Genomic DNA, 18,089 nt, shown 5'->3' with positions numbered 1-18,089 from the left:
GCAGCTTTTACGCAGGTGAGCGTGCACTGCAACTTCCGACACAAGCTCAAGTTAGGTGGTGTGACATGGCTTTCTCCTGAGGTGGCTATTAAGTCTGGCATAAGGCTTGCTGATGGCAAAATGATGTTGCCCATTGCCCCAGTATATTCGCATATCAAAACTACATTTAGTAAAGAGGTTCAAGAGACAATTATTAGAGCAGCCACAGAAAATAACTAAAATGTCATGTTCCTCTTCAGGACATGGTCCAAGCCTTATGTCCAGCACCCATCAAAATGGTACTGTCTTCTGCCTTTGTCCATTAGTCTCCAGTAAAAATACAACTGCGGGTATTTTTCCACATAAGAACCTTTATCTTCTGCTGTTTCCAAACTCTATGGAAAATTAAGTGGCTGGAATCAGTTATGTAAGAAAAAGGAAACTTGAATTTTATGTGCAAGCACAAGCTTAAACCAAGCAAACATTTGTATTTTATTTCTCTATAAAAAAGTCTAGGAATACAAAGAACATTTTGCTGAATATAAAAATTACATTTTCTTTCCAAGTGTCCACACACATACTGCTTTATTTAAAATAAATATAAAACCTGCAAAATACCTTGATTTGGTTTTGCTAAAAAGCTCTCATTAGAAAAAGGAGGGGGGGAAAAGGGTGAACTAGTTCCTCTTTATTTCAAGCTTGCTGCTTTAATTCGATGTTGCATATGAAGAAACAAACAAAAATTCTAAGGAATGTAAAAAGTTCCTATGCCTGCAAAAGCCTTAATAATACAACACTAAGCTGAAGAACAATGACGCTGACATGAAAGGATTTTAGTTTCTAAGAAATACCTGGATAAATGAGAGTTTAGGAATACATGCATTCTATCCTCACACTTAACGATATGCAGTGGCACTGATCTTTTGCAGGGCTGATTTCCAGCGGCATAGACCTACTAACCCAAAACGTGCTTCCTCCCCAGGGGACTGAGCTGCAGCAGCACAGGTCACCCCAGGTTACACCCGTGGGCTGGAGACTGGGCGGTAACTTAGGTCTAGGTGAAAGAGGAGAATTTGGATTTAACATGATACACTAAATATAATGCTATGTTTAATACACTGTTCTTGGCTCATGAGGAGGACCTGCATTCTCCACTAACTACAATTTCTACATAATTTTAATGGAGAAAATTTTCCAGGAAAAAATGGTAAAAACCATTTTTAATACCCACAGTTCATTAAGGTACAAACAAAATTGCTGCTTCTCAGGTTCCTTATCACTGCATCTTTCTTAAGACTTGTATCCTAAAGGTTCATTTTTCCAAATGGCATAATTTTGGCAGAGGATAAGGTCAGTGCACTCCCAGATTGCATACTGCCTATCCCTCCTGCAAACTTACAGGGATATGCAGATGCTCAGCATCTCTGAAAGCTAGGCTTGCTATACATCTAAAACAAATGTGCAGAGCATGAATATTACAATTACCGGAGAATTAAAAAAATCTGTCTGCATTCAAAGTAAAAATAAAACTGGGAAATTTCAAAATTTCCTGAGGTGCTCTTTTTGATCAATTAGAACTTTGGCTTCATTTCAATTTAGGCATTTCTTTTATAGTACAATGCAAAATATAAACTACATTGTGAATAATATAAAAGCTTTTTTTCCAGACGGGAATGCTGGAACATTTCCATTGTTTTTTTCTCAAACATATTTTTTAGCAAGTATGATTTTATGAAGCAGTTAATCTTCAGTGGAGCTGTATTCTCCAACAGAAAAGGGGACTGTTGTTTTTTTGTAGTAAAAAATATGTAGTCCTATAATTTTCACATTTAAAAGTTCTATAGTTCTACTTGAATCTTCCCACTTTTTTTACAAAAAAATTAAGTATGCCTTTTGTAATAATTCCCAGTGGGAGCATCTACTCATGTTAAACCATCTAACTTGGGTCCAGTCTGGGCTGAATAGTTGTGTTTTTCATGTATCTGTGTACTTATGCAAGTGCTAAAATAAAATAAATATTGGTGTTGATGGAAGAGAAAGCACAAATTAAATGACAGTCTATAAGATCATCACCTCTGCAGAGATGTCAAAAAGGCAAAGTTCTCTCATGTGTCACAGTAAAAGAACTGATGGCATGAAGAAGTGATCAGAGGGAAGGTTTAAAATGAGAGGGGGAAAAAAAGAGGAAGTTTTCCCACAGAAAGAATAATTAAACTGAACTCATTGTGAAAAGACACGATGTAACCCAAGAGGGTAAGTCAGTTAAAAATGGTTTGGATGAATTCATGGAGCACGGGCCTGATCAGTGGCCATCAGCTCCGGTGAGGAGCTCCCCAAGCCCCATGCTGGAGGAGGCCATCCCAGTGAAATCTGGTTATTCTCACACTCCTCCCAAAACCTTTGGTACTGGCTGCTGCTAGAGGTAGGACACTCATCGTCTTTGCAAAAATCCAGCCAAATTCTATGAACAGCAGCTCCTAGCTCTATCTACGGAAGTCTGGGTATGCACGCTGAACCATACACTGCTGGGAATCCAGATACACATTCAACTTGAACAAGCTGGCTTCAGAAGTCAGGAAATTAAAAGGTAGGTGTCTCAGAATAGTTTTTAGGCATCTTCCTCAAAAAGATACCGTGCTAGATACTTCTTCTTAATATGCATTTTTGTTAATAATCTGTTCAATCTAAACTATAAAACGTGCTGTGCAACATGACTGAACGAATATTGCTGTGAGAAATATTTTCCCCTTGTTTGAGTAATTTAAATTTGTAAGCTAATGTAAGTTTTTGTATTAAATAATGTACTGTGTGCAGTCTTCTTTCTTCTAAAGCACTTTGAAGCTTTCAAAGGGCACTCTAGGTTAATAAATAATATGGGATTCTTTGCCAGAACTGTAGGGCATTTCCCATAAGTTCTGAATCTTCTTTGCCAGAATTGCAACATGTTGCATGCCAAATCCTGCACACAAATGTTCTACATGTGGCAAATACATATTGGTAAAGACCAGAGGCATGGCATTCCTGGATTTCTTAGAGAGAACGGGGGAAGGGAAAGAAGTGGGAGGGAATAATGAGGGAGGGCAGAGAAGAAAAAAAAAAGTCTATGCATACACCTAAAAAAAAAAAATCCCCAACAAAAAAACACCCCCCACACCCAAAACAACCCATAACCCACACTTCATTATTTTCAAAGACTAAACCGTTTGCTGCATGCAGCACAAACTCCCAGGTACCCAGAGCTGGGTCTTTAGTTTTCCTTCGGTTATGGAAATCGGGCCTCCATTTCTGCGAGAGCTGTAGATTCTTCAAACTCGGTGTTTGTAAGGGCCAAAACACCTGCAATCCTTGCTTCTCTGAGCACATGCTAATGTAAACAGGCTGCGAGCTTGGAGAAGCATGGTCAGGATTACCACTATTTAACAGGCTGTGAGAATGAATCCTCTCCAGGCAAAGTCGTGAATGCATTTCATACGCCCTAGGCTACTGGGAATAAACCAAGACCAATATTTATTAAGAGTGAACACTTGCCTTTCTGCAGTCTCCCCACGGACAACTAGGCTCCTATTTCTGTAGCTTGGAAGAGAAGGAGTGGAAAGCAGTAAGACCCAGAAATTAAGTCGGTGCATTTGGCTGCATATCACGCAGGTTAGATTACTGAAGGATACTAGGAGTTTAAGATGTCTTCGGTTATAGTTTTCTTGATTTAATCTCTTTATACATTAATCACAAACAAGTAATTTCAACATTCCTGGCTAGTTTGGACTGAATGTCTACAGTTATTCAAAAATTTTACCATTTCCTGCAACTTCACTAAATTTTAAGAAAATGGTGAGAAAAATTCTTAATCACCCAGTAACTAACTAGCTTAAAAGGTAGTAAAAACTTCTTAGACCTCATCAGGCCTTAAGCACCAGGATTTGCCACACGTTTAAAAAACAAACTGAAGTTAAAACTGAACTCCACATTCTGCAACACTAAATGACCGTTTTACTACATGGTTTCTTTTGAGGGGGCACGAAATGACTGTAAAACCTTTGCTGTTGTCAGAACTACATTGCTTTGAGAAAAATATCCTGTGGGTTACCATTTGTTGCCATGATTTACAAAGATAAGGTCTATAGTCTGTATCAGTTTCATGCTGAAGTTTTAAAGGAAAAAAGCTTTCTGCAGAGTTTGTAGATTTCTGCATAAGTGTCTGTGTTGTTGCGAAGAGGGCTAAGTGATGCTCTCTCACAAGCTTTTCAAGAAAGTTAGCACATTTCTTCAGATTCATCTCCTGCAAGTTAAGACTCTCCCCTCCATTGCTTCTGTCTATCCAATAAAAAGCTGATATGCTATCTAAAATCAAAAGGCAGAGAGAGGGGTGAGTGCAAAACATGGTTTCTAAAGAGTAGAGAGTGAGGAGTAACTGAGTGCTACTATTGCAGTTCACAAGGAAAAGCCTTCCCAAGCACAGCTTTATCATTTCTTCTGTCCTTTGCGCCATTCTGTTCTCAAGAATGGTAACTACACGAAGCATATCAAAATGGTAGTCTGTATCAATGAACATGACTTCCACTTCCAGTCCTCCTCCTGATTTCGGCATGATGCAGCGAGCTATTAGGTGATACAGCATTTCTGTTTTTCCCGTTCCTTCTGGACCATGGAATTCAATGACATCTCCTGTTCAAAAACAAAGCAGCAAGTTATCGGGTAAGAGCATTTATAGCTCAGAGTCAGTTTTCAGCATTTACTGAACCAATACTCACTTTTCCACTAATTGGAAAATGCATTTTAGAAAGTTTGATATTCATAAAATGGTTTAAATCCCGGTTAGCATCTACCAAGAGAAATTTCAATTTTCAACAGGCCTCTGAAGTGAATAAAATCAACTGGGAACAAAGGTTGGGAAAAAACCCTGCCCGTAGCATCTAGGGCACCCAGAAATAAAAGGCTGGCAACTGGATTTCATCTATATCATTACAGGTAGATAAAGGCCAAAAAGGAAGCTGCTACACAAAAGTGGCTAAGAAGGCATCTATTTACACTATGCGCACAAAATTAAGAAATAAATTAAAAAGTAGGGGACAAAGAAAACAAGTTGACATATTAGAGGTCCAAATCATGTTGACACATTATTTTTATAGCACCGACTGTCCTTCAGCATTTCATGTCTGCTATATGCTTCTTCAGTATCTGTGCACATCACAAGATACCAACAGGAATCTGTGACCGGTAAAGAGAATGCCAGTATATTCACTTAGCACTTATATTCTTCTGCGGTGATCATAATATGAAACAGCTTCTTTTGACAAGTGGGACTCATAGATTCCCTCAAGTCCAGGCAACGACTCTACTGTCTGAAGCAAAGAATCTCTGTTCATAAATGGACTCAGCCTAACTGCCTGATCCATGTGGGTCAATAAAATACATATCACATAAACTTAAAATGTTATTTAAAAAAAAACATTATACTTTACTAGGAAACCAGTTCTTTAGTTCAAAGTGAATGCAAGATACGCTAAAGTCTTTTCCAAAGTCTTCTGATGTTTTAGAGCAAGACTCTCAAAAAAGTTAATTTATTAGTTACTCTTTATACATTTCTAATTTCTGAAACAGGATTATTTATTTATGACATTTTGGATTTTAGGCAGAAGGGTAAAGACATGCAAGGAGAATCACACAACTATAATTGCAGGAAGGTGAGAGATTTCTATGGCCTTGGCAAGTGCAAATGGCATAACAGCTTCTCATAGGGGGGATGCAAGAGTAGAAAACTAATTGCAACTTTACTTGAACGTGTTTGTGCCTGCTTGAGTTAACAGGGTTTTTTTTCAAGTCATTACTCAACTTCCAGAGGATGCCCTTGTTCATAAGCATGTTTTATAATGCCAAGATGCATCTTGGGATGAGGGGCAGAGGGTGGTGGGGAAGGTCTTACCGCACCCATTGCAAGCACTAAAAGCAATTTACACCTGATGTGACAATTCTATCCATTTCAGTGACACCCAGATTGCCCACCTCTCCATAATGAAATTCCTGCTGCTCCACAACTGCAATTCCATTTTTATGAATTTCTGATAATTTGAAATTTATTAAAAAGCTTGATTGCCTCCCAAACCTTTACTTATCTGCTCTGAACGGCTCTCCCCACTTTAGAGATGAAAGATGACTACACTTCCTATGACATAAATCTTCATTTTCTCTTCCTGTTCAGAGGTCACAATGTCCAACTCTACCACTTGCAGCCAGCAGCTGCTCTGCTGTCACACAGACTGTGCCAGTGACATAACCACACCCTGTTAGGGTAAGATACCAGCTCGGAAGAACTCCTCCTAAACATGCTGGGTAGGTCATATTTTGTCTTTTGTAATATTTTAGAACAATTGCGTAAGGCATCTCTCGTTAAGGAACAAAGTGTATCTTCTGTCTGCCACTGGCTTCAGCACAAGTCTTCTGCCACCCTGACTGGCATTTCTGAATCCAGACCAATAACGGAACTGAGCCAAATGCAATACAGATTGCTTCACCTACCTTTACAGCAAAAGATGACTTGTTTAAGAAAAACCAGCAACTCTATATGGCCACTCTGAAGCAGCAGTGGGCAAATCTGAGTTACTGTTTAGTAATGATTTGAAAAAGTTGGTTTGTGAAATAAATGCTTGACTTAATCCATTTGAAGATGTTCTATCAAGATGTCTGTGTGTTACAGAATAACACTGAATGAGCTTTTATTGGCAGAACTAACAAATTTTTTTAAGTAAAAATTCTAAGTTGAATGAAAAATCATTCTTAGGAGTTTTTGTGATGGTGGCTTATAAATTTTAACAGGAAGACAGCTAAGCACCCTTCAAAGCTTGTTCAACATCACTGAACAAGATACACATCTGGGCTGCAGTTAGACCAAAACACTTAAGTCACTCTGAAAAGAGTAATAACTTGGACTGTAAGAAAACCTCAAGAGAGCCGGAGATTTCTGTGCCTTCATGATTATCAAAGAGGCTGCCCACAAGAAGAACGGGTGCAAAACAGAAGCCATTTATAGCAACATCTATAAATGTGGGGTTTCATTAAATTAGCAACCAGGCTGTAAAATTAAGATAAGGGGGGAAATTCATCCTTCTAGATCAGAGAGGACAAACCATGACACAGCAGAGGAGGAAGCGTGGCCTGCAAGGTTTTCCAAGAAGCCTTTGACACCCTCACAATAGGTCATGGAAGAAACTTAGTGATCAGCACTAGCATCATCCATTAATGTCGAAATAACTTTGAGAGGAGGATTAGTAAAATATATGGTCACAGGATAAAAACAGTCTGAAGAGGCAGAGTAGGAACAGACACTTTAACATGGAAGAAAGTTAATGGGAAATATTCCCATTAGAATTGGTGGTGCCCAACATTGAACTTATCAGTAGATGAATGTTCCATTAGCTTGGCAAAATGTCTAAGAAATAAACTAATTGGGTTAATAAAGACTTAAGATTATGAAGATTTAACAGATCAAGATGGATGAGTAGAATGATTTCATATGAAATTCAGCACTGACAAAATTCAAGTGCATTTTAAGGAGTCACCCAACACACTGCTTAGCTCACCAGTAGTTTGAACTGGCCCACTATGGGCAGACTAAAGAGTATAATAGTCCACTGCTACACAATGGCATACAGGATAAACTAAACGATGTTGCATAAATATCTATGGAACACTAATATATTTTTAACTGAAACATTATGCTCAGTCCTGGTTCGATTCAGTGTTACCTCTTGAATAACAAGAGCCTCGAGTTTTGCCTGTTTGCCTGTAATCACTACACTAGCAAGTCTTGGTTAAACTGTTTTCTGACATGCAGTTACAAACAGGCTACTAGAATACTCAGAAATAACTGCAGGTTTCACATCATCAGATACCTTGAAGTTACTGGACTAGTAATTTACAATACTGTGCAGCAGCTGTCAATAATATTTGTACCATTTAGTAAAGTAGAAGTAATAGGCCTAATATTTATTCCAAGTTAATGTAGGGTGTCATACTATTGCTGAACATCAGAGCTTTATACTGACACCCACACCTTCATACCAGTGGCATAGGAGAAATATGACTGGAAATAGTGGAAGATTATTTAAAGCTTGCATCACTTTTGCTCCATTCCCAGAAAGCTTAAATGGTATGTAATTAATATGCTTACGTGTTCTTAAATATTCAAGTCCATCATAATTAGAAGCAGTGACTAGAATATCACAGCAGTACCTATATTAGCTGTTCCTATTTTATAGTACTCTGACATAGAAGTTATGAACACTTAACTACAACATAACTTTTGGACAGTTTACGGAAACTTTCATATATATTTTTGTTTGTTTGAAATACCATCAGGAAAAAGAATAGTTTAGGTCTTTGCATTGCTTTAATCATAGCATTTCAGATTAAGAGCTGTTCACTACGGACTTCATGGGCAATGTATTACTGTATTCCACAGTGACCTGCTAAAAGACAAGTTCATGACAAATGGAGAGGTAGGTCTTCAACAGGGATTTAAGACTGAATAACGAGAACACACAACAAAATCACATGGACTCACATAAATACTATGGTATTAAAAGACAAAGCAAAAATGTAATAAAAGGTGAAGTCCATTTACATATATATAGCTAAAGATCTGTGCTAATATGTTATGTAGCTTTATTAATGTCAACCAAAAAGCACGACCAGTATCGATAATAATTGATGCCATTTGTTAAAAGCAGAAGGAAAACAAGTGCTTCAGAAGCTCAATGACTGAGTTGGCACAGAGAAACCAGTGATGAGTTTAGAAGGTTTCCAGCCATCTTAGAACTGAGGTTCTGGAACAGTCTTTGGACAGACATGAACAACCTACACAGCTTTAAGAGCAAAGCTGATAATTTGACAGTGCAATTATGTAATGCTGTGGACTGCGACAGCAAGGGCAATTACTGACCCCCAGGAAGGCTTCTTATGGTCTGTTCTACCAGAACATGGCCTTGTTTAATCTCAAACATTTGTTTCTTGTGTGTAAAGTTCATTAAAAAAAAAGACTGAAAGATCAGCATTTTCTATTACTGCATTTTTTCAAAACAAAAATATCTCATCTTTTAAAAAATTGCTAAAAATTCAGGAGCCTTGTGAAGCATATACTGATTTCACTACTGGTTCTTAATTCGTCTTGTGAGTAACAAAGCAGTTCAGAATTGAGAGTATTTAAATAATCTTCTCTGCTCCATTTGCACTGGCTTACCAGTATTTCTCTGCCCTTTATCTTTGTTATATCATATTTGAAACTTTCAGGGGCAGGAATCATATATTGCTAAACCCCTAATGTATTCTCAAGTGCTGCAAAATAATACATGAATAGTCTCACAGTGACTTCATTTGTAGATTAAGCATCATTTCTCATCCAGTTATCCTGATTATTTTTATTGCTTTTTCTGCTATTTCTTCTGAACCTTCTACAATTTGTGGGAATTTAAATTGCAGACAAGTATGTTGATAACCACTGCAGCTACATACTTTTCATATGAAACCCACTCATTCATACATACATTCAACTGTAGTACCTCACAGCATGATCTTTACAGTTTGCCATTCATATAACTTTTTTACTATGCATTTCTAGTTTTGTGTAATTATTCTGTTCCATTGTGAAATCCATGAAATTTCATACAATCTGGAAAACCAGTCTGACTTCCTGAATAAACAAGAAATTATTAAGTCTGCTCATTTCTGTTTAGCTCAGTAATTTCTTTCATTAAAACATCCAATCTTGATATTAAAACTTGCTAGAAGAATCTACCTTAAACTTGTTGTAGCAGTGTCATTGGGAGGTAGCCCAATTTCTCCAGTTTCATTTATTCACTGAAGGTCTATATAAGTCATTTTGATCCTAACATCATGCAGCTGATTAGTATCTATGTTCATAATGGCAGTATTTCCAAAGTGCCATCTAAATATAAACAGGATTTTCCAGGCCAAGACTGAATGGCTTGATGACATGGCTTTATTGAAAAGGACTGCTTGCTCACACCCCTTTTCCTAACTGATCCAGACTACTCCGTATCAGGTTCAAGATCATCTAAGGAACCTGAAGCTGCACAAGTCCATGGGACCCAATGAGATGCATCTGCAGGTCCTGAGGGAACTGGTGGATGAAGTGGCTAATCCACTGACCATCATATTTGACAAGTCGTGGCAGTCTGGTGAAGTTCCCACTGCCTGGAAAAGGGGAAACATAACCCCCATTTTTAAAAAGGGAAAAAAAGAAGACCCAGGGAACTACAGGCTAGTCAGTCTCACCTCTGTGCCCAGCAAGATCATGCAGTAGAACCTCCTGGAAAGTGCACTGAGGCACATGGAAAATAAGAAAATGATTGGTGACAGCCAACATGACTTCAGTAAGGGCAAATCATGCCTGATGAATTTGGTGGCCTTCTATGATGGGGTTACAGTGCTGGTGGGTAAGGGAAGAGAAACTGATGTCATCCACCCAGACTTGTGCAAAGCATTTGACACTGTCCTGCACAACATCCTTGTCTCTAAATTGGAGAGACATGGATTTGACAGATGGACCACTCGGTGGATAAGGAATTGGCTGGATGGTCGCACTCAAACTGTTGCGATCAACGGCTCGATGTCCAAGTGGAGAGCAGTGACGAGGGGCGTTCCTCAGGGGTCGGTGTTGGGACCAGCGCTGTTTAACATCTTTGTGGGTGACATGGATGGTGGGATTGAGTGAACCCTCAACAAGTTTGCCAATGACACCAAGATGTGTGGTGTGGCTGACATGCTGGAGGGAAGGGATGGACCATCCAGAGGTACCTGGACAGGCCTGAGAGGTGGGCCCGTGCAAACCTCATGAAGGTCAACAAGGCCAAGTACAAGGTCCTGCAAGGGGTCAGGGCAATCCCAAGCACAAATACAGGCTGGGCGATGACTGGATTGAGAGCAGCCCTGCAGAGAAGGACTTGGGGGTATTGATGTATGGAAAACTGACTATGAGCCAGTAATGTGTGCTTGCAGCCCAGAAAGCCAACTGTATCCTGGGCTGCATCAAGACAAGTGTGGCCAGCAGGTCGAGGGAGGTGATTCTCCCCCTCTGCTCCACTCTTGTGAGACCCCACCTGGAGAACTGCATCCAGCTTTGGGGTCCCCAATATAAGAAGGACATGGACCTGCTTGAGTATGTCCAGAGGAGGCCATGAAGATCATCAGGGGGCTGAGGACAGGCTGAGAGAGTTGCAGTTGTTCAGCCTGGAGAAGAGAAGGCTCCAGGGAGACCTTATAGTGGCCTTCCAGTACTTAAAGGGGGCCTACAGGAAAGATGGGGAGGGACTATCAGGCAGTGTGGTGATAGAATGAGGGGTGATGGTTTTAAACTGAAAGAGGGTAGATTTAGATTAGATAGAAGGAAGAAATTCTTTACTGTGAGGGTAGTGAGACACTGGCACAGGTTGCCCAGAGAGGTTGTGGATGTACTCTCCCTGGAAGTGTTCAAGGCCAGGTTAGACGGGGCTTTGAGCAACCTGGTCTAGTGGAAGGTGTCCCTGCCCATGACAGGGGGGTTGGGACTAGGTGATCTTTAGGGTCCCTTCCAATCCAAAGCATTCTGTAATTCTATAATTCTATATCACTGAACTTTGCTATTTATTGAACCTTAAGTTCTTTGCAAATTTTTGTAGTTATGACTTTGTGGTGGTTTTTTAGACCACTGATTTAAAAAAAGGTTAAATGACAGAATCTAGAACAAATTTCTGTAAAACTAATAGAAAGAGACCAATGTGCTTGGTATTTACTCACCTACACCTGTGTTTTGAGACCCATAAAGCAGATTTTATAATCCATTTAATAATGTTTGGAATGGTGACTTTGCATTATTTCATTTTATCTAGTTTGCGTAAAACAACATCAACAATTAAAATTCTGAATTCAGGGCAAAAATACCTACTTGTACACTTATCTCTGTCATATTGCTCTGAGAATACTTTTACATCAACATTTTTCCATAAATGGGATAAAGATACATTTTTACCATGAACAGGAGATCCTTCCTCAGCAAACAGACGGGGTTCAAGATTCTTCAGAGAACTTCTTCCCTCAAGTCGTGCAAGTAGCTTTTAAAGAAAAGGCAGAAGAGAATGCTGTTAACTCAAAGTAATGCACCTTGGGAATCACATTTAAAGGATTCTGAGAACTGGGAGTTTTCTACGACAGCCCTATCAAAAGATTAGTCTGATCTTTAAAATATTTGCATAAATACATATGATAACCTACAGTCTGGACTACAGCAACAGAAGGTTCCATCTTTACAAACAATTAGCACACAGATTCAATGGCAATAAGGAGCAGATACACATTAGGGGAAAAAAGCTGAAAAAAAAGAAAAAAAGCTGCACAGGTAGACTAGAAAGAGGGATTGCCTCTGGGATACAGCAGTGCTGACATTTGACAGAACAAAAGGAAAGAAGATCATCTGTAATAATCATCACCTCCACAACAAACTACCGGTTGAGAGGTGAAACATCAGACATCATTAGTCTCCTGAGTCAGTTCCTCTGAGCATTTATAAGTAAAAGCATGTACATTTCATCTGAAAGACTCTACAGGACTCTTCTGGACTACAATCCTATTATATCATAGTTACTTGTTCAAACAGAGTATGGATTAAGAATGATCAAAAATAATGAGCCACCAGTGGCTCTGCAAGAACCTTTCTAAAGCAAGCTCAAATTTGTAAAGTAAGTTCCACCAAATCCCCTTGTAAAGCAAGTCTATTGTAAAACAAATTAGTCCAAAGTTCATAGACAATTTCTTAAATTGACAGGTATTTGCACAGCAAGCAGACAGCTATTCACTTAACTTGTGTTATTTGTAGTTCTGGCATAGATTCGTAAATCAAGAATGAACATTTCACCCAGCACTAGAGCTGCTATTCCCTACATGTATTAACACACAGAGGAAAGGACACTATCAGGATGCTCAGAGCATTGCCAGAGCACATACCCTGGTGCCAAGTATCTCATTCTCCAAGACACCCAGCTGTCATTTAAAAATTTAAACAAAACAAATCCCGTTCAGTTGTATCCCATCCTCCTTAAAGCCAGTCATCAAACCAGCAGTGAACACACACCTTTAAACACATGCTGCCTTATCTTGCTTTCCTCCCTGCCCCATCAATGAACAACATTTGCTCTGAATTGTCTTAAAAGTTGTTTGAACAGTTGTGTGTGTGTTTGCCTTTAATAGTAGAATAAAACTCCATTAAATGGCCCTGAATTTACTTCAAGTGGTCACGATGGGAATCTAAATGTGACATTTTCATTGACATTTTAACATTCCCTGCCATTAACAAAATGTCAATGTGTTTGCCTTTGTTCACCTGTTCACATGTATTCAGGAGAGTTTTCTGGCACGTCCACTGAAGGGCCATAAAAACACTTGAATCGACCTTATTCTGGATCTGCAGATCCTCCCATTATGTTCCACACATTTGTGCGGTGCAGAAAACACTCAGTGAACTTGAATATTTTGGGAACCAGTAGAGTTCTGTGACCTGGACAAAGCAAAAATCCAGATGGACATATGTACACAAGAAAACAGGAACGTAACTTGGGGCACATAAACCAGGAGCTTGCAACTACCAAAAGGGCCATGGCAGACCCTACGTGTGCAGCCCTCCTGTGCAAGCAGTTGCCTGCGCCTGGCCCACAGCGAGGAGAGGCTGCACCCGCCGTGGAGAAGGGCCAAGAATCTCTCACCCCCTCATCCGGCAGTGGAAGTCGAGAGAAACAGGAAAACCGCCACGGGCTGCTGCTTTCTGATGCTCTTCATTTCTTTGCAAAGGAAGCACCACTCCGGCACTCGGCGATCACGGGGACTCGATTACGGGCACTGCTAGGGGCAGGGAATCACAACCCTTGCTGGTCTAAACACACTTTTGCAGCCTCCTGCTCCCAAATTTATTTGTACATTAACAATACATCCTCTGCAGTTTATTTCTTCTGGAAATGATAAGCTCCCGTCTCTTCTTAGACCTCCACCTCTTTAAGCTTACTGCTAGAGCTTTGGAAATACATGGTAGATTGATCGCCATCGTTTACATATGAATCTGCGGTTATTTAAATGACAAGTTTATATATTCACTTTAAATAACTACAGGTGCTTACTCCGAGCATTGCTCATGTAGGTAATTTATGATGATTCGCTGATGATAGCACACCTGTGTTTTTATCAAACTTGTATTTACTTCCGAGTTTTGAAGCAGAATCTCCAAAGGCACTTGCCTCATTAGTGTCACGCAGGGAGCAGCGGGGTTCCTGGCAAAAACAGCTAACTATTTTCCTTCAAATCTCACAAAGGTTTGTCCACACTACGGCAGAAGTGACGGAAGCAAAGCAGAGATGATACACTAGAGAGGCAGCCCTCACCTCTGCCGAAATTAAACACAGAGACAACACAGGTTTTGCCAAATCGGCAAAAGCCACCTTGGCGCTGTTCCAGGGGAGGCATTTCCATTTTGCCCTCTCACATTTTCTTCTGTAAAATGGAGGGGGGGTGGAATCTACACCATTTAAAGGGTGATCTGGATGGCAGACTTCAGGCATGCCGGGCTTTGTCACGGCAGCGTACAGAACTCAGCAGCACAGCTGAAGAGAGCCTTTGAGTGGGAAGAGCTTGGAAAAAATCCCCCCAAACAATTTCAAATCATGGATCAGAGACTTCAGATTCTAGAATTTAACTGTAGATACTTGTTTTTTCTTTCTTAATGCTCTTTTTATCTTCTTTTACACAAAATACCACCTTTTAGCAACTTGCTAGTGGTAGGTCTTTGGTCTTTTGTGTTCTTCGAAAGTGTAATTGTGCCAGCAAGAAACTGCACATATGCCCAGTGATATGTACAAAACAAGCTATACAGCAAGAGTTCAGCAACAGCTGGGTTAAACTTCATTAACGACAAGGCTGATGGGACTCAAATATTTCAAATACCTCTTTTATAATTTATCAATTTCATCTTTTTAAGAAAGAAACGTGCATATGGACAGTCCCACTAATACACTATATGCTTATACTGTATTGCTTTCAACAAAGCTATGCATAAATGCAAGCATACGTGTAGGTCTTGTCAGGAATGAGATATTACTTCATTAAAATGTTAAAGAAATTCAAATTAAATACTCCAGCTCTGTTAGAGGCTGTGAGCTAACCTACAGGCTATTTACACATACAAACCTATCATCTCGAGTATGATATAAAATTTAATTTTAAACCACTGTAACCACTCTGACTGAGCTTTTGTAAACTTTGGGCACAAAGACATATGCAAGCAATTTATCATTTATTTTATTGTGATATACCAAAGGTGTTTTGCGAGAAGTTCTAATTTGTTGTATTAATTATATTCAATAATAAGAGTACAAGACTGCGGTCTCAGTTTAACTCAGTAAAATCCGATCTTACAAATGAGACTATTTGAGGAAGTATTGTTTTAAATTAAGTATTGTTTTTAATCAACATTTTCTGTTTCAAGGGCTTTTACCATTTTTTCTGGACAGTGTACTTGCAGGCTAACCTTTCTTAACCCACTGGTTACCAACTCCTCCCTCGTTCAGGTTTGGTTATCCATTCCATCACAGGCAGTTGCTGCCACGTGCATTCCCTGTTGGCACCTCTCATGTGGACAAATAAATGCCTTTACCCACTTGGGCACAGAGCACAACCCATGTCCTTAATTTGTGTATATTTGCTGATAGCGGACAACTGTTACTGTTGTTTTTTAAAGCGTCAGAAGGGCTTAAGGACTCAAGTCCGCTGAAAAATCGTGCAGCTTTAGTTAAGAAATAAATATGAATCATCACACGTTTCTATGCTTTTATGTGCACTACTCAGCATATTCTGATACAGTAACACACAAATGTCCAAGTAATTAAGTTGCTGGTTGCAAGCAGAAGTCACTAGCAGATGAAGCATCCAGCAGAGAAAAAAAACAACAGAACTCCAAAACTCGAACCCCTTTTCTCCACAGAACAGGAAAGCAATTCCACCTTCCATACTCTTTATTTAAACCAAACCTTCCTCACAGCTCTTCTTCCTTACCGCATCCACTCCAACGTTTGGGAGGGGGTGCGCGAAGAAAACACGTATACAGGAATTCCTGAACGGCCGGGACAACCTCCCGCCGCGCTGCAGGGGAGCGCCCCAGCAGCCCTTCAACCCGCGCCCCAGAGCCGCGGCCGGGGACACAAAGGCAGGGCAGAGCCCACCGCCACCCTTACCCTGGCTGGCGCCGGCTGCCTCAGCCCGCCGCCAGCCGCCCGCTCAAAACCCTCCAGCAAAACCGAAGCTTTCAGGGGCGGCTGAGCAGCCCGGAGCGCCTCCCGCCGCCCCCCTCAGCGTGAGGCGCACCCCCGGCCGCGCCCTCCCGCACCGGCCCCGGGCTGACGGGGCCCCGCTCCCACAGGGGAGGCGGTGGCGGGAGGGGGAAGGGCGGCGGAGGCGGGAGGGCGCGGCTCTGCGGCGCGGCGCCCCCGCTCCTTCCCTCGCGCACCGCCCCCTCGGGAGGCTCCGCGGCCGCCGGGCGCTCCCCTCCGCCCGCCCCCAGAGGGTGGGGGACGGAGCCGGGGACGGAGCCGGGGGCGGGAGGGGGGGAGCGCCCGGCGCTTCCCCTTCCCCGGGCTGCGGCCTCGCCTCCCACTCCCTGGCCGCCACGGGAAGGCGGTTCCCGGCGCCCCGCGGCTGAGGAGAACCCGCAGGGGAGGGGACGGGAACCCGGGGGGGGGGGGGGCAGCGCCTCACCTGAGTGCCCGACTCCGCCCTCCGGAACGCGTCAGCCATGGCGCGGCTGGGGGAGGGGGCGCAGCTCCCACTCCCGGCCGGCGGCAGCAGCCACTGCGCAAGCGCACCGCCACGAGCTGCCTCCCCCGCCCCCCCCAGCGCCTGCGCCGCCGAGCGCAGCGGCTTGGCCGGCCGGCGGCTCTGCGCATGCGTGGTCCGGCCCCGGGGAGGGGGGGTGGAGTCCACGTGCTCCGGGTTCGCGGGTTCGAGTCCCGCCTGGGGCTCATGGCGTGTCCGCCGGCCCAGCGCCATTAGGGATTCTCAGGGGACTGGTCACAGTAGGGAGGCGGGTGCTTATTTATTTTTTTTAAAGGTCTGTCTTTATATAGGTTGTTGGTTTGGGTTTGTTTTTTTCTGCTCCTGATAAAATGGGGGCCGGTGGCTGGGTTGACATGATTCAAGGGATGCTCGTCTGTGACACTGGGGTTAGCGTGACTCAAGGGATGCTCATCTGCGTGGCCACGATTAAGCTATTGACGCCTGCGAAATTGCTCTTTGCAAAAGCCAGCCATCAATTATGGCTTGGATTAAAAGGAGCCTGGAATATTTTACATATCGTGCCTTGAATGAACCAGGCTCCCGTGGCGTGTGATGCTCCAGGGCAGAAGCCGACCACCCGGCAAGTCCCTCATGTGGGTGGCTGTGCACCCATGGCCGGCAGCGGGACCGACTCCTCCCGATGACCACAGCCCATCAGCTTGTCCGCTGCGGTTGTGCAGCCTGAGGCAGGGAGAGGGACCAGAACATGGCGAACCTGTTTGTGTTTTCCATAGGCTAAATGCAAAAACAGTAGGATAAGAATAGCACCTCCCCATATCTGCATATCAAAAAGCAGTAATGATATCATCCCTTTGGGTTTAGTGAGGTTATTGGCAATACTGCACCTTCTTACAGTTAGGGGGAGAAACTGGTGGTGGAGTTCTTTGTTTCTTCAAAGAAGTCATGTTTGTCTATATAAAGAGAGTTTCTCCTAGCTTGGTGCTGAATACACCACAGATCAGAAAAATCTAACCTCAGATGCAAGGCAGTGGCTTTGCTTACTCTTTCAACTCTCTTTCAGCCCAAAATATACCGCTCCCTCTGTTCGAAACACCCTGTTGTTGGCATCTGACTCTAACTCAACATTTTAGATGGATGCCACCTGCCTCTGCAAGGTCAGCCAGATTTAACCCAACTCAAACCAGTACTTTTAGTGTCAAGTCCTAATACTGCTCATTAAAATACAGAAAGGAAATTATCTGTTTGCACAGCCATAGCAGCCTTTCTTTGTGTATGGATACACATGCAAAATT

General features: G+C 42.0%; 1 protein-coding gene across 1 annotated transcript; it reads right to left on the bottom strand.

The window, feature by feature from the left end:
- Positions 1 to 451: 451 nt before the first annotated feature.
- On the bottom strand, positions 452 to 16,903 carry XRCC2 (X-ray repair cross complementing 2). Its single transcript, XM_074869118.1, has 3 exons — positions 16,759 to 16,903; positions 11,999 to 12,080; positions 452 to 4,641 (listed from the first exon to the last, which is right to left on the bottom strand). Exons 1-3 carry the CDS (start codon positions 16,795 to 16,797, stop codon positions 3,926 to 3,928), a joined length of 837 nt encoding a protein of 278 aa, XP_074725219.1. The 5' UTR covers positions 16,798 to 16,903; the 3' UTR covers positions 452 to 3,925.
- Positions 16,904 to 18,089: the final 1,186 nt, after the last annotated feature.

This window comes from Strix uralensis, chromosome 1, assembly GCF_047716275.1.
Source record: "Strix uralensis isolate ZFMK-TIS-50842 chromosome 1, bStrUra1, whole genome shotgun sequence".
In the NCBI taxonomy this organism is placed as follows: domain Eukaryota; kingdom Metazoa; phylum Chordata; class Aves; order Strigiformes; family Strigidae; genus Strix; species Strix uralensis.
This window is presented reverse-complemented; position numbering and strand designations above follow the sequence as displayed.

Excerpts from the sequence above, each read along its gene's own strand:
- XRCC2 (XM_074869118.1), bottom strand. The coding sequence starts at position 16,797 with ATGGCTGACGCGTTCCGGAGGGCGGAGTCGGGCACTCAG. Across the intron at positions 12,081-16,758 it reads GGGCGGAGTCGGGCACTCAG|CTACTTGCACGACTTGAGGG; the intron begins GTGAGGCGCTGC and ends TTTCTTTAAAAG. Across the intron at positions 4,642-11,998 it reads GGAAGGATCTCCTGTTCATG|GAGATGTCATTGAATTCCAT; the intron begins GTAAAAATGTAT and ends GTTTTTGAACAG.